We start from the raw sequence: 13,794 nt of genomic DNA on the forward strand, positions 1-13,794 counted from the left end.
CCTTTCAGTCTTTCCTTCTTTCACTCCTCCTCCCTATCTCCTCCTTTCAGTCTTTCCTTCTTTCACTCCTCCTCCCTATCTCCTCCTTTCACCGAGACGCAGATACATTTTTATGAGCCTCACAAATGATGTGCCGGGTCTAAGTGACAAAAAAAGTCACCCTTGTCATGTTCGCTTTGTGTCCTACGCGCAGCCCCAGATGCAGAGCGGCTTTGACAAGGCACTGAAATTCAATTTGCCCCGGTCCTAATCCAACAACGTGATTTGGCAGGCGAGCGTGTCCCCGGAGTGGACAGCTGGAGAGGGGAGGGGTGGCGGCGTGGCCACACACAGGAGGCCACAGATAAGGTGTTTCAAGAAGGAAGCCAAGGATATCAACCAAGGTAAGCAGGACGTAAAGATGAGTTGATTTGCAATTAAATCTCCAGAAGAAGAAATACATATCTTCCTGATGTGATAACATCCGAGTGTGGCTATTGGTTGAGGTTCAGGTCAGCTAGGCAACCAGAGATAGTTGTATTGGTGTAATGAATGGCAGGTGAAGGCAGATTCAACCACTCGCCCTGCCTCCTTCCATAGGTAATAAGCCTTGTCCCCGCCCCTGGCCCCTCTGTGGAGGCACTGGTGATTGATCTGCCAACCCAAATCAGGGCTGGGCCTTGAAAGGGGATAAATCTCCACACGGGCTCTGTACTGTTTGTGAGATAATAAATACACTCCCCGCCATCATAAATCCCCCATCCAGGCAGGCAGGGTAACAGGGAGGGAGGCAACATTAACTGGGCTGTGTCTCTATCTGTGTCTGTGCTGGCTGTGTCACACTCATGTCATCCCTCCACTCTGGTCCAGCAGACAGTACAGGAGGGCCTGCTGCTTTTAGAGCACTGTAACTAATGTACTGCACTATCAATCTGGATGAGAGACCCCGGCCACACTGCTAGAGACACACCAAGGGAGTGGAGAGGGAGTGGGGTGGAGTGGGAGTAGGGCACTAACAGGTCAAAGGGAAGTCACAGCCAGGGTTCATTCTCAGTGTTAGTGGCTGAGGGTTGAGAGGACGTCCACCATGTCTTACTTGATTAAAGAGTTGTAAGAGCCAAAATGAAAAGTTGTATTTGTATCTATTGCACACTCGGAAAGAGAGCGGTCTGGGAAAGTGTGAGGAGGAACTTGAATAGAGAAGAGCAAACAAAGATAATAAATATTACCTACATACTCTGGCAGTGTGTAATGCTCGCTATCTCCTGATTGTCCAGAGTTTCATTCTTTCTCTTTATTTCCTCAAAATGCCATAGAAACAATAAGAAAAGCTGACTTGTTGTTTAAGGTGGCTGTCTCTACTGTATATAGGGAGCGACAACAAGGAGATTAAACATTGAGGTGCTGTTGTCACAGTGACAGTAAGGTGACAGTGAGGAGAGGGAGAAAGGGAGAGAGGAGAGATGAAAGAAGACAGAGATAGCGGGATAGGGAAGGAGTGCAAGCGCGGCTTCTTGCAGCTTCACACGTGGCCGTTTCAATGAATTTTGATTTGAACGCTTGGGCAAAAAGCTTCCAGCCTGTCATGTCAAACCAATGAAATAGTTTTGAAATGAGCAACAAAGCAAAGAGAGAAAATTGACAAGAGATGGAGAGAAAAGGGGGGAAAGAGAGGTTGCCGAAACAAGATGGAGTTCAAACGTGTTTTGTTAATGAGAATGTGAACAGGGGAGCGGATTTACCAGAAAGTAGAAGTGCTTTTCCCAGTCAAGGCTATATAATTCTCCATAAAAGCAGTAGAATCAGTTGTTAATGTGAAGTGAATATGCTTGATGTTTCAGCCCATGACTCTTTGACAGCTCTGGCAGAATGCTAAGCTTTCATCTCCTAGACTGTTGGTCATTTGGCTAAAGGGGCCTGATAGGATGCCTTTAGAATAACCACTACACCCCCTCTGCTCCTCCTCCTCTCTCCCAGACCCATCCAAAACACCTCCCACTGAAACCAAATGTCGAGAGAAGGAGAGTGACATTTGAAATGTCTTTATTCTTTTGGAATGTTTGTGAGTGTAATGTTTACTGTTAATTTTTATTGTTTATTTCACTTTTGTTTATTATCTACTTCGCTTGCTTTGAAAATGTTAACATATGTTTCCCATGCCAATAAAACCCTTAAATTGAATTGAAATTGAAATTGAGAGAGAGAAATGAGGAGAGAAGGAAGGAGAGGAGAGAGGCTGAAAATTGAATAAGTCCCAGTCAGGGGGGAAGGGGTTGTAAGCTTGAGATAAAGATTGCTTTTCGTGTCGTTTGCCACCTAGCTCTGGCTCGCTCCGATGGAGGCAAATGGATTATGTGGAGGGGAGGGGTGGTGGTGTGGAGGGATATGTAGATTGCTCTGCCCCTGTGAGCAGGCTGATGTGTAAAGGGCATGATAGATTTCCATTTCCATACATGAGGAGTGGAGGCAGAGGAGAGGCGAGGAGAGGCGGCCCCATCGGCCAAGGCCACTAGGGACCAGCAGCTCTGGCAGCTAGTCCCAATCTCACACACATCCACTCAGGGCCCCTCACGGTTCCTGACAGCCCCCATCATCTGCCTAATGCTACATCTTAAACAGCCTCCTCCATTTTACATGCACTCAAGTCTCATTTTGTGCAAAATGAAACGCTATCATTAAAGGGAGATTTACTACAAATTGCCACAAATTCGCCATGTCACTTCCAATGATCTGTGTGCCGATGTAGCGCTGTTGCCTCGCCCGGCAACGGTGTCAGAGCAGGAAGAATGGGACAGCGGAGTGTGGAGAGAGAGACGGAGGGAGGGAAAGAGAGGGACAGAGAGCAGGAGAGGGAGGGTGGGGGAGAGAGAGGGAGAAGGAGAGAGAGGGGGATGGAGAGAGGGATAGAAAGAGAAAGGAAAAGAGAGAGAGAAAAATAACAGAGATATAGAGAGAGGGATGGAAGAAAAAGGGGGGACTTCCCTGCTGTTCTTTAATGATATATGGATGGGTCTGATGTCCTCATAGCCTTCAAATACAGAATCTGTGCTTTGTATGGGGTTCCACAGGTTATAGGCCCATTGTGGCAGAGCAGAATGGGGTTTACACAGAGGTAGAGATCACCATCCATCTTGAAAGTACATTTCAGCTATACAGTGAGAGGCATTATTGAAATTCTGAAAAGCTAACTGACGAGTTTGCTAATTACCTGACGTCGTTTTTTTTTTTCACGGACGCGAAAAGATTAAAGCTCCAACATGGTCTGAACGAAGATTCATCTTCTAACGGAAATCATTTCTCCCACTAAGTCCAGCAGTGATTGCATTGGAGCTAAACAGAACTTGGACTGGCCGCCAGGAGCAAGGACATTCGGCGCAAGACACTTCCTCTTTCTTTCTCTCTCTCCCCCTCCCCCCTCTCTCCTCCTCCTCTATGAAGACCTCTCATTCCCTTCCCCCATATTCCTTAAATCAAAACTAAACGCCGGTGCGTTCCCGGGGTACAACCAGGCATAATTCACGTGGCAACAGCAATGGGGTTAATGGGGCCGGTGCAGGCGAGGCTAAATCACTGGGCCGTGACACTCAGCAGTGTCCGTCCCTGACAAACTAGGAAGGATGACGCCATTTCTTTAAATAACCGCTGCCATCAACCACCCGGGCCCTCCAGGCAGGCTCCCCGTGTCCGTGTCTGCAACGGAGGGGTAGGAGAGTGGGGAGGGAGGAGGGTTGGACCCGGAGGGGAGGGCGGCCCACTGCCCTTTATTCATTATTAAATGATAACTCCTCACTGCGGCATGATGGATAACGCTCAGTCTGGAGAGGAGTGAAGAGGAGCAAACGTCCCCCTCCTCCCCCTCTACCCTCTCACCGTTACCCGCCCGTCAGCACACACATGCACACGCACACACACTGAGAGAGCACAGTGGGGAACATGCCATGGGCCTTTTGGGCTGGCTCTGGTACTATGTGTTACACATGTACTGCAGCAGGCGACAGGGATCATTCAGTCAGATAGGGGAGGAGAAAATGTGCTTTGATTTCAATGAGTAGTGAGTGGAGTAAAGGCTCCTCGTGGCAGTGGGTTAATGGGTGGTGCTATAAAGCAGGGTGGGTAGGGAGCACTTGGTCACGGGATCAAGGTGAAATACGATTTCAAATGGCTGCCTCCTATCGCAAGGGTTAATGGTTTGATTTATCCCATTGTAAAACTGGGGCTGCAGCTCAAATGGTACCATATTCCCTATATCAGGGATGGGTAACTGGTGGCCCGTGGGCCCCATGATTTCCAAAGACCAAAGACCATATACTGTATATATAGGGGGACTTTTGAGAGTTAGAATAGTAGAATACACGAGGTGCAATTTTGAAATGTGGTTGTGCACCAGCAGTTTTTCTCGTGTGATGTCAGTCACTGACAGTCACTCAATTAGCCCATGTGAGCAAATATTTTATTTATTGTAAGTTAGTCTTGCGGCCAGTTATCTAAACTTGTAATAATAATAGTCAAATTACTGACTGGGGGGGGCAACATTTATTTTGTTAGTCACTCTTAGTCAGATATCATATTAAAAACAGAAAACATTTCTCTCCACCCTATGGAAACAATGTGTACAACTGCAGGAAATGAACTCTAAAACTTCAAATGTCACTTAGGGCCGGCTCTGACTGCATGTGTGGGTATAGATGTGGGTACGAAGACCCCGCGAAACACTGCAGCCCCCCATGATAAATAGAGATTTTTTTTGTGGCCCCATCTCTGCCCTATATAGTGTTCTACTTTTAACCAGAGCCCTTCTGGTCTTGGTCAAAAGTACATTAGTGCACTATATAGGGAATAGGGTGCCATTTTGGACACAGTCCAGGTTGACTATTGAAGGGAACCGAATCTCTCTGCTTTCTCCAGCTGAAGCCTCCACAGTCAGAAAGAAAGTAATTGATACTGTAAGTCTACCTCCAGATCTCTCTTATCTAATACCTTACCATGGATAAGCTCTGTCAAGAACCAGAGAGATTTATGAACATCTGTCAGTGTGTTCTGCAGTTGATTTGTTTTCCTGGCTGGCCAAGTCCCCCCAAAGCCCAGGTATCACTGCAGTATTAGTGGAAATACCAGGGGCTGGAGGGGGGCTAGGGTCTCTCCAAAAGCTCTTCTTCCAAAGCTGATGACTAAAGCATACTCCCTGACCCTGTCTATTGTACCCTCAGTAGAGAGATAGACTACAGTGCTTCTATGTGGTTCTTGTTGTGTATGATATAGAACTGAGAATAGACTCCCTGCTGTGTGCTGTAACAGACATGGGGGTAAAGGTATCAGTCTGATGAGGGGGTCAGCTGTATCCTCCCAGAAATCTGTTATGGGCGAGGGGGTCAATAACGTGTGGTGGGTGAGGGGTGGACATGGGGTGTACCTGAGGTGCATGTGGGTGAGGGGTGGACAGGGGGTGTACCTGAGGTGCATGTGGGTGAGGGGTGGACAGGGGGTGCACATGAGGTGCATGTGGGTGAGGGGTGGACAGGGGTTGTACCTGAGGTGCATGTGGGTGAGGGGTGGACAGGGGGTGTACCTGAGGTGCATGTGGGTGAGGCGCTCCATCTCCTGCTCCATGTGGTCCTGCAGTTCTCCTGGACGCAACAACACCTGGCAGATAGGACAGATGGGGGCCTGGCTGTCATACAGAGACACCTTCCTCTTACCTGTAGAGGTGAAGAGAAAGAGAGAAACAGAGAGAGAGAGAGACAGGGGAGAGAGAGAGAGAGAGAGACAGATAGAGAGAGAGAGAGACAGGGGGAGAGAGAGAGAGAGAGAGAGAGAGGGAGAGGAGGAAAGAGAGTTGTCAAGCTAGGATGAGATCAATCCACAGGGCTGTGTCCCTCTGGCCGGAGGGAGGGAGGGAGGGAGGGAGAGAGAGAGGGGGCAGCAGGATTAAGTGCCTCAGAGTTCACTTCCCTGAGAATTGCTGGACCCTATCGCCTGTCTCCAGTTACCTCATTAACACTGACGAAGTAAGCGACTGATTGAGCCCTGCAACACTCCATAGATCACATTCTGCCTCTACATCATTTCAACCGTATCAGAGAAAGACATACTGTACACACATTCATGTCTGGTTTTACTTTGCCCCAAAACACAGTGGAGTCAAATAAGGGCTTGAAGAACATATACTCTTAGAAAAAAGGGTTCCAAAAGTGTTCTTTGGCTGTCCCTGTAGGAGAACCCTTTTTGGTTCCAGGTAGAATTGTTTTGGGTTCTATGTAGAACCCTCTGTGGAAAGGGTTCTACATGAAATTCAAAAGGGTTCCACCTGGAACCAAAAATAGTTATTCAAAGGGTTCTCCTATGGGGACAGCTGACGAACCCTTTTAGGTTCTAGATAGCACCTTTTTTAAAGAACATACAGTATAAGATGTAATGAGCCAGTTCACTGTGTGTGTGTGTGTGTGTGTGTGTGTGTGTGTGTGTGTGTGTGTGTGTGTGTGTGTGTGTGTGTGTGTGTGTGTGTGTGTGTGTGTGTGTGTGTGTGTGTGTGTGTGTGTGTGTGTGTGTGTGCGTGCGTGTGTGTGTGTCAGGAAACAGGAGTGTATTATGATTTCCATGTGTGTGTATGTGTATGCGTCTAGGTATAGAGGAGACGGCTGGGCTAAAAGAGTCCCAAATGGTACCCTATGTCGTAAATTGTACACTTATTTTGACCATGTACCTGGCCAAAAGAAGTGCAGTATATAGAGAATAGTGTGCCATTTGGGATGCATCCTCTGTCTCTTTGCTGTTTTGGATCCCGAGCCGTCCAATCAGACAGGTCTATTCTTAGATCAGGAACAACGGGCCTACACTGACACAGGATATCCTGTTGGGACGGGCTGTCAGGGCGACAACTGTGCAGGTAGAGGCAGGCGGGCGACGGATGGTAGACACTGTCTGCCCTGACATCAGGAACACAGTCAGTGGGACACTCTTATACTTATCTGCCCCCATGACACCAAGTCTGAACGCGGTGACACAGTTTCACTGAGAAAAACAGCGACATGGCTTCTGTGTCTGAGATTACAGAACAGCTACAGCCAGACAAATAACATTCCTAAGGTATTATTTATTTATTCACTATTCACCACACACACACACACACACACACACACACACACACACACACACACACACACACACTTGACTCTGAGGACCCTTCATGATAATGGCCCCAAAAGCTGTCCTCAACAACTGTCTCGTCCATTGTGTAAATGCAGCTGAACAGGGCTATTACAGGGAGGTAACCTAGGAACAGGGCAGCGGAGCTGGGCTATAACGTCTATAGTCTTAAACCCTATCAAGCCTTAGCTCTCTGCTCTGTGCTCAGTATAAATCCTTAAGCCCAGGACCTCTGTGTCCTTGACTTCTGAGAGCCGTGTTGTATCATGAATACAGTCACAGGTGATGTTCAACCTGTTTACCTGTGACTCTCTTCATAATACAGCACTGCCTCGCATGCCTTATTGCTTTTCTACATTTTTTTTAATCAATATATTAAAATAACCATGAATTACATATTTTCATTCAAATTTTATTTTGATAAGTCAATTCATACAATTTCATTCTTTCACTAGAAGATATAGCCCAGACAAAAATATGTTTGTTAGTTCATTTGGTCATGTTGCTTCAGACGTGAGCCAGTCATGAAATGTAGCTAGCTAGCTCAGCTAACTCATTCACGTCTAACATTGAACCTGGAATGACAGTTCACTAGCTGCATTTCCCTTTGTTGTAGCTTTTATTTTATTGGCATTTACTTGGACATTACCATTAACCCCCACTGTACCAAACTAAATGCTAGGATTATATTAACCCCCACTGTACCAAACTAAATGCTAGGATTATATTAACCCCCACTGTACCAAACTAAATGCTAGGATTATATTAACCCCCACTGTACCAAACTAAATGCTAGATTTACCTTAACCCCCACTGTACCAAACTAAATGCTAGGATTATATTAACCCCCACTGTACCAAACTAAATGCTAGATTTACTTTAACCCCCACTGTACCAAACTAAATGCTAGGTTTATATTAACCCCCACTGTACCAAACTAAATGCTAGATTTACCTTAACCCCCACTGTACCAAACTAAATGCTTGATTTACTTTAACCCCCACTGTACCAAACAAAATGCTAGGATTATATTAACCCCCACTGTACCAAACTAAATGGTAGGATTATATTAACCCCTGCTGTACCAAACTAAATGGTAGACTTACCTTAACCCCCACTGTACCAAACTAAATGCTAGGATTATATTAACCCCTGCTGTACCAAACTAAATTCTAGGATTATATTAACCCCTGCTGTACCAAACTAAATGCTAGGATTATATTAACCCCTGCTGTACCAAACTAAATGCTAGGATTATATTAACCCCTGCTGTACCAAACTAAATGCTAGGATTATATTAACCCCCACTGTACCAAACTAAATGCTAGGATTATATTAACCCCCACTGTACCAAACTAAATGCTAGGATTATATTAACCCCCACTGTAGCAAACTAAATGCTAGGATTATATTAACCCCTGCTGTACCAAACTAAATGCTAGGATTATATTAACCCCTGCTGTACCAAACTAAATGCTAGGATTATATTAACCCCCACTGTACCAAACTAAATGCTAGGATTATATTAACCCCCACTGTACCAAACTAAATGCTAGATTTATATTAACCCCCACTGTACCAAACTAAATGCTAGGCTGGCTGCAAGGGGAAATAATGTTTCAGTTGAGATAAATACAAGAGATGATTCAGACAGCAACATGAACATGATATTCTTATGGAGGCGCGGGGATCATTTTCAGATGGAAATGTTAGCAGGCATAGGTGTGTCTGTGATGGCCAATACAGCACGGCTTGGACCGATGCTCTGTCTAGTGATGTGCTGCTACATTGTTTGAGCTGGTGATGGATCAGTCTCACTTCCCTCTGTAAAAAACACACATAAACACAGAGCAGAGAAGCATACTGCTGCAGGGGCCCTCCAGGGGCCCATATCCCTGCCCAGATATTGGCCTGTCACAACTATTTCCTGCAAGAGTACAGATTCATCAGTAAGTAGTTAGCAGGGTCAATGTTAGTATGCACCACCACCCCATCCCCCTCAACCCTCCAGTTGCACACTCACTTGCAAACATGCAGAAACACACACACGCATATGCACCCACACACACACACACACCCTATCACTGCGGCTCTCAGCCTACCCCCCTCCTCTGCACCTGGGTCCCAGTCAAGCGTGCCGGCGCATACTCAACTCCTATTCCCCAGCACTACTACTTAACAGCCCCACACTCTGGACACTATAAGTGACTTTGAAAAATAGGTAATCGATTACAATTCTACGTGTCTCTGTTTCTCTCAGCTCCCTCCCTCTCTCGCCCGCTCCATCCCTGCACATCTATTTCCAATTTTCTGCCCCTACCTTCTGTTTATTTTCCCTCGCTCTGCTCGTCCTCCATCTATTTATTTATTTATTTATATCCTTTCTCTTTCTTTCCTCTTCCTTTCTTCCTTTCGTCCATTCTTTGTCTCTCTTTATTTTTCTATCACTTTCTCCTTTCATCTCCTGTGGTCTTTGTACCTGTCTCGCTCCTCTTTTCCCACCTGTCTCCTGTCTTCGCTCAGCAGTGGTCAGCTTTATTGCCCTGACAAGATAATTTGAGTGTGCCAAAGCAATCACCGTCCGCAAGAGTAAACAAAGAAAGATCCAATCCAATTCTGTTGCTGATAAAGTGCTTTCAATTCTGTGGGCAAACGTATTGAGAAAACACAGGAATCCCTGGACGTTATTGTCCATGGTTGATTTAGACTTTTTGGTAGATGGGCTTTTTATATTGTTTTAAATGTGCATTTTGCTCATTGTAAATAACCTGCCTTTTTTGTGTGCTTACTGTAGGCCTTCAGTTCTGTGACAATTGTACAAGTGACAATGTTACATCAAGGGCCATATTGTCAGACAGCATAGATTTCTCATGGTTGTCCAGATTTTTTAAAACAAAATGTTAAATATGGTACAAATACCAATAGATTTCTGTGTACACCAGAGGAGAACAGCTATTCTTCTGGTGCTGTTTGTGTGGGTAGGGGTAGACAGACTATGTGTTGGTCTAGAGTCCCTGTCTGTCTGAGGACAATGGGAGTGTGTGGCCCATCGCCTCTCCAGTCAGTTCCTTTAATTCATCCCTACACAATCAATGGGTTTTGTAATGGAGTCCTGATCACTGCAACGAGAACCTGTCGGCCCCTTAACCACCTCCGTGTCACCTGTCATGCCCCAACGCACACAAATGCACGCACATATGCACTCACAGACACAGACGCGCACACACATACACACATCCTTACAATGTCTAGCTCTGGCTCAGAAAGGAGAGAGCTGATTGCTCTCCGCAGCACGTAGTGTGGTGTGGGTAGACAGAGAAAGAGACATGGCTCCCTGAAGGCGGCAAGCAGGCAGGCAGCAGGCAGGGCTCTGCCGGTGGGCAGGACAGACTGCAGGGCCCCAGCCTCACAGCACTGACTACCATGTTAACACTCCAGGAAAAGACAGAATTTGTTAATTGCATAAGTTCTGCCAAATCTTCGGGACAGTCAATACAACTGAATTGCCAGACTGGTTGTGCATTTTACAAGTAAGAAAACATGTATGTAAGATTGAATGTCACATTAGTTTATGGCATATTTGTTGTGCTGTAATGACAACTGATGTACGTACATAACAGTGAACTGTGTTCGTTTTTTCATCCCACAGAGGCATGATGGGAATAGATGTTCCAGGGATTAGGGGTAGTAGTGTGACTGCCTGGCTGTAGTGACTCTGTCTGGGGACTGTGTGGTGAGAAACTCCTCTCCTCTCTGTGAGTTGAGAGTGGGCCGGGCTGGACAGGTAAGAGTTTGGCCCTAGCTGTGCTGTCATTTCACCAGAGAGCCAGAGAGAGAGACACACACAGAGAGAGAGATAGAGAGCAGCCAGTCTAATGAAAACAAGCTGATGGGAGAGCTACCGGAGCAGAATCAAGAAGGGGACCATGATCTACAGCATCCTGGCGAATGACTTGGTTTGGAAGAAGGACAAAAGGAAGGCGAGACCTGGGAAACCTCGCTGCTCTTTCACTCCTAGCTGTGGTCACCATCTGTTAAGGTACATAGAAAACATTTCAGATAATAACTATTTGCATTTGCACACAAAATAACCTGAAGCTAGTTTTAGTTTCCCTAACACTGATATTTTTCTCTTTGTCTTCCTAGGGTTACCTAGGGTTACCTCGGTGGAAGCTAACAATCTTCTACAGTTGGAGCATTCTGATTCTCTGTGTTCTGAGTCGGAGGGGGACCAGCTTGAGGTAGGCTATACCTTCCAAAAGTGTTGTAAAGTACATATCTCCCATTTATAGCACTGCAACAATCCATCAAGGTTTCTCACTGTAAAGTGTAACCTGTGTGTTTGATTGTTTACGTCTCTGTCTCCTACCCTGTTCCCTTTAACTCTGCTGCTGTTCTCCAGGAGCTAGGGGGTTCTGCCCAACACCCAGACGTGGATCCACCTGACGTTCTCCATTACCAACAACCCTTCAACTTTTCATTACATCTTCTACAGCTACTGTTATTGTCTGTCATTATCTGCTAAGAAAGTTTTCTTGCTCTAACATACTGGGCACATGATATGTGAGATACACAGATGAACTAAAAACAGGAGCACTGCCAACACAAAGAGAGCAGCAGTGCCTGCAGTCTCCCTCTTCAAGTCCCCTTGCCGAGACTGGCTGCCTGTTGAGAACAAGGGACAGGCAGAACCTCCCACCCACACAGCAACCACCTCCTCTATATTCCACACACCAGAATTCGGTATTTTAGTTTAGAGTGTACAAAGAAATCTGAAAATATATTGACACAACTGTACCAAAAAAAACATTTATATATTAAAATCTTAAATATCGCCAGGTTGGTTTTCACAGCTGTTTCACAAGGTGTTCATTATTGTCAGTTGTAAGGTATCTTTTGATGGTATTTATTTGTTCGACATTATTCATTGTTTCATCCTAGGACCTACAACATATATATATTTAACCACAAGGGTGTACTAATGAGCTATGCAAGATTTTTTTTTAAATGAATCACAAGAGAGGACTAGTGAAATGATATTATTTGAGTGTAGACGAGGGAAGGACAAGGTAAAATAAAAACACATGACGGCCAGACGAGCCAGTGACTGAATCAAAAGGATTTACATCTGAATGGAGTGGACATCAGCTTACTTTGTGATCTGTAAGGTAAGTAACTTTAATGTGTCAAGCAGAATACACGTTTTCTTTGCCATTTCCCGAAACGTAGCAACGTTTAAGACATGGATTTCATGTTGTAATGTTAACAAGGTACCCAAAAGTAGTTAGAAGTAATGTTTTCATTTTATTAGCTAAACAAAACTAGCTTAAACAGCTAAATTGTTGTGGAAATCAGCCTTGTTTGCATAGTGATGATGAAAAGAACATCATTTAGGCTGTAATGGTCTCCAAAATTCTAACCAATAGGTCATCACACAGTTAATATAGCAATGGACGCTAATAGTTTATTGAATCCCATTGTGACGCAGAGGGGGACACTTTTTGGCCGGGGGACTTTATTTGGCATGACAGGCCCATCTGTCAACCTGGTGACAGATGAAACATCCACCTTGGAGCAGGAGGTGACTACTCTCTTTTTTTCTTTCTCTCTTTCAATCAATCTCTCCCTCTGTACCAACTGTGGCTGGCTCTGCTTGGCACTGCTCCAGACTACACCCCCCAAAATATCTCTCCTGTTATTGCTGCATTTTAGAGAATGACCCAAGGCACTCTCTAAGGCTCCCTTCACAAATCTCACACCTCTCCTGATACACATTGGTTCCAAATATCGTATTTCCCTGTCCAATCTCAGCCCCGGACAACAGAGCATCTCTCACCCCCTTGTGGTAATCTTTCAATCTCACCTATGATGTCACATGTCCAAAGTTTTCCTGATCTGTCACAGGGATCCTCAATAATGGCCCAGTGGCCATTGCGTGTGTGTCTGTGTGTTGGGCTGGGCCTAATGCTTTTCCTATAGACAGGCCCATTATGTGTGGCTGTGTGTGTGTGGCTACATCCTCCCAGCCTGGTGTCCACGTCCTCCCCAGAGAGGATTGACTAAAGGCAGACAGCCTGTGATTAATCATGGGCCAGGAGGACCAGTGAAACAGAGAGAGAGCAGTCACAGATAGACAGCGACAGAGGCAGGCAGACCCCCCACTTCACTTCACAGTAGTGGTCCTTCCCTCTCTGCACAGCCACACCTGGGTACTGGTGCTGCTTCCCTTTCTGTCTATTGGTCGATTCTCTCTCTCTTTCTCCTCTGATGCTATACTGCCTCATCTACCCATTTCCTCCACCTTTCTCTGCCTTTATCTCCATCTCTCTACCCCTCGTTCTCTTGTCAGTTTCTAGTTCTCTCTCTATCCTTGTCTCTTACCCTCTCTCATTCTCAACCCCCCTTCTTTCTCTCTCTGTCGCTCTCTCCCTCAGGGCAGTGAGTGATGGGAATTGGTCGACAGAGAGATAAATCCTGGGGATGGAGGGGGTCTTGCACGCGACACTTGTCAGCGCGTTAAAGATGATTAATGCGGGATGCCCCCCTCCGCCGGACCCCTCGGCTCTGTTTAATCTGTGGGAGCGAAGGGGACGCAGAGGCAGACAGGGAGAGAGGGAACGAGGGAGGAGGAGGAGGAAGAGGGGGGCAATAACAAGGAAATAGGCCTGACAG

The 13,794-nt window shown here is 45.9% G+C and overlaps 1 protein-coding gene across 7 annotated transcripts in view; it reads right to left on the reverse strand.

The window, feature by feature from the left end:
- The window catches only part of LOC112260475 (E3 ubiquitin-protein ligase RNF220), a 158,064-nt gene that overhangs the window by 39,669 nt on the left and 104,601 nt on the right, over positions 1 to 13,794 (reverse strand). For all 7 annotated transcript variants that reach the window (XM_024435617.2, XM_024435616.2, XM_024435615.2 and 4 more), the window contains exon 3: positions 5,546 to 5,675. In XM_024435617.2, coding sequence (XP_024291385.1) covers positions 5,546 to 5,675 — 130 coding nt within the window. The remainder of the gene's footprint in view (positions 1 to 5,545; positions 5,676 to 13,794) is intronic.

Source organism: Oncorhynchus tshawytscha, linkage group LG10 (genome assembly GCF_018296145.1).
Source record: "Oncorhynchus tshawytscha isolate Ot180627B linkage group LG10, Otsh_v2.0, whole genome shotgun sequence".
NCBI classification, from domain to species: domain Eukaryota; kingdom Metazoa; phylum Chordata; class Actinopteri; order Salmoniformes; family Salmonidae; genus Oncorhynchus; species Oncorhynchus tshawytscha.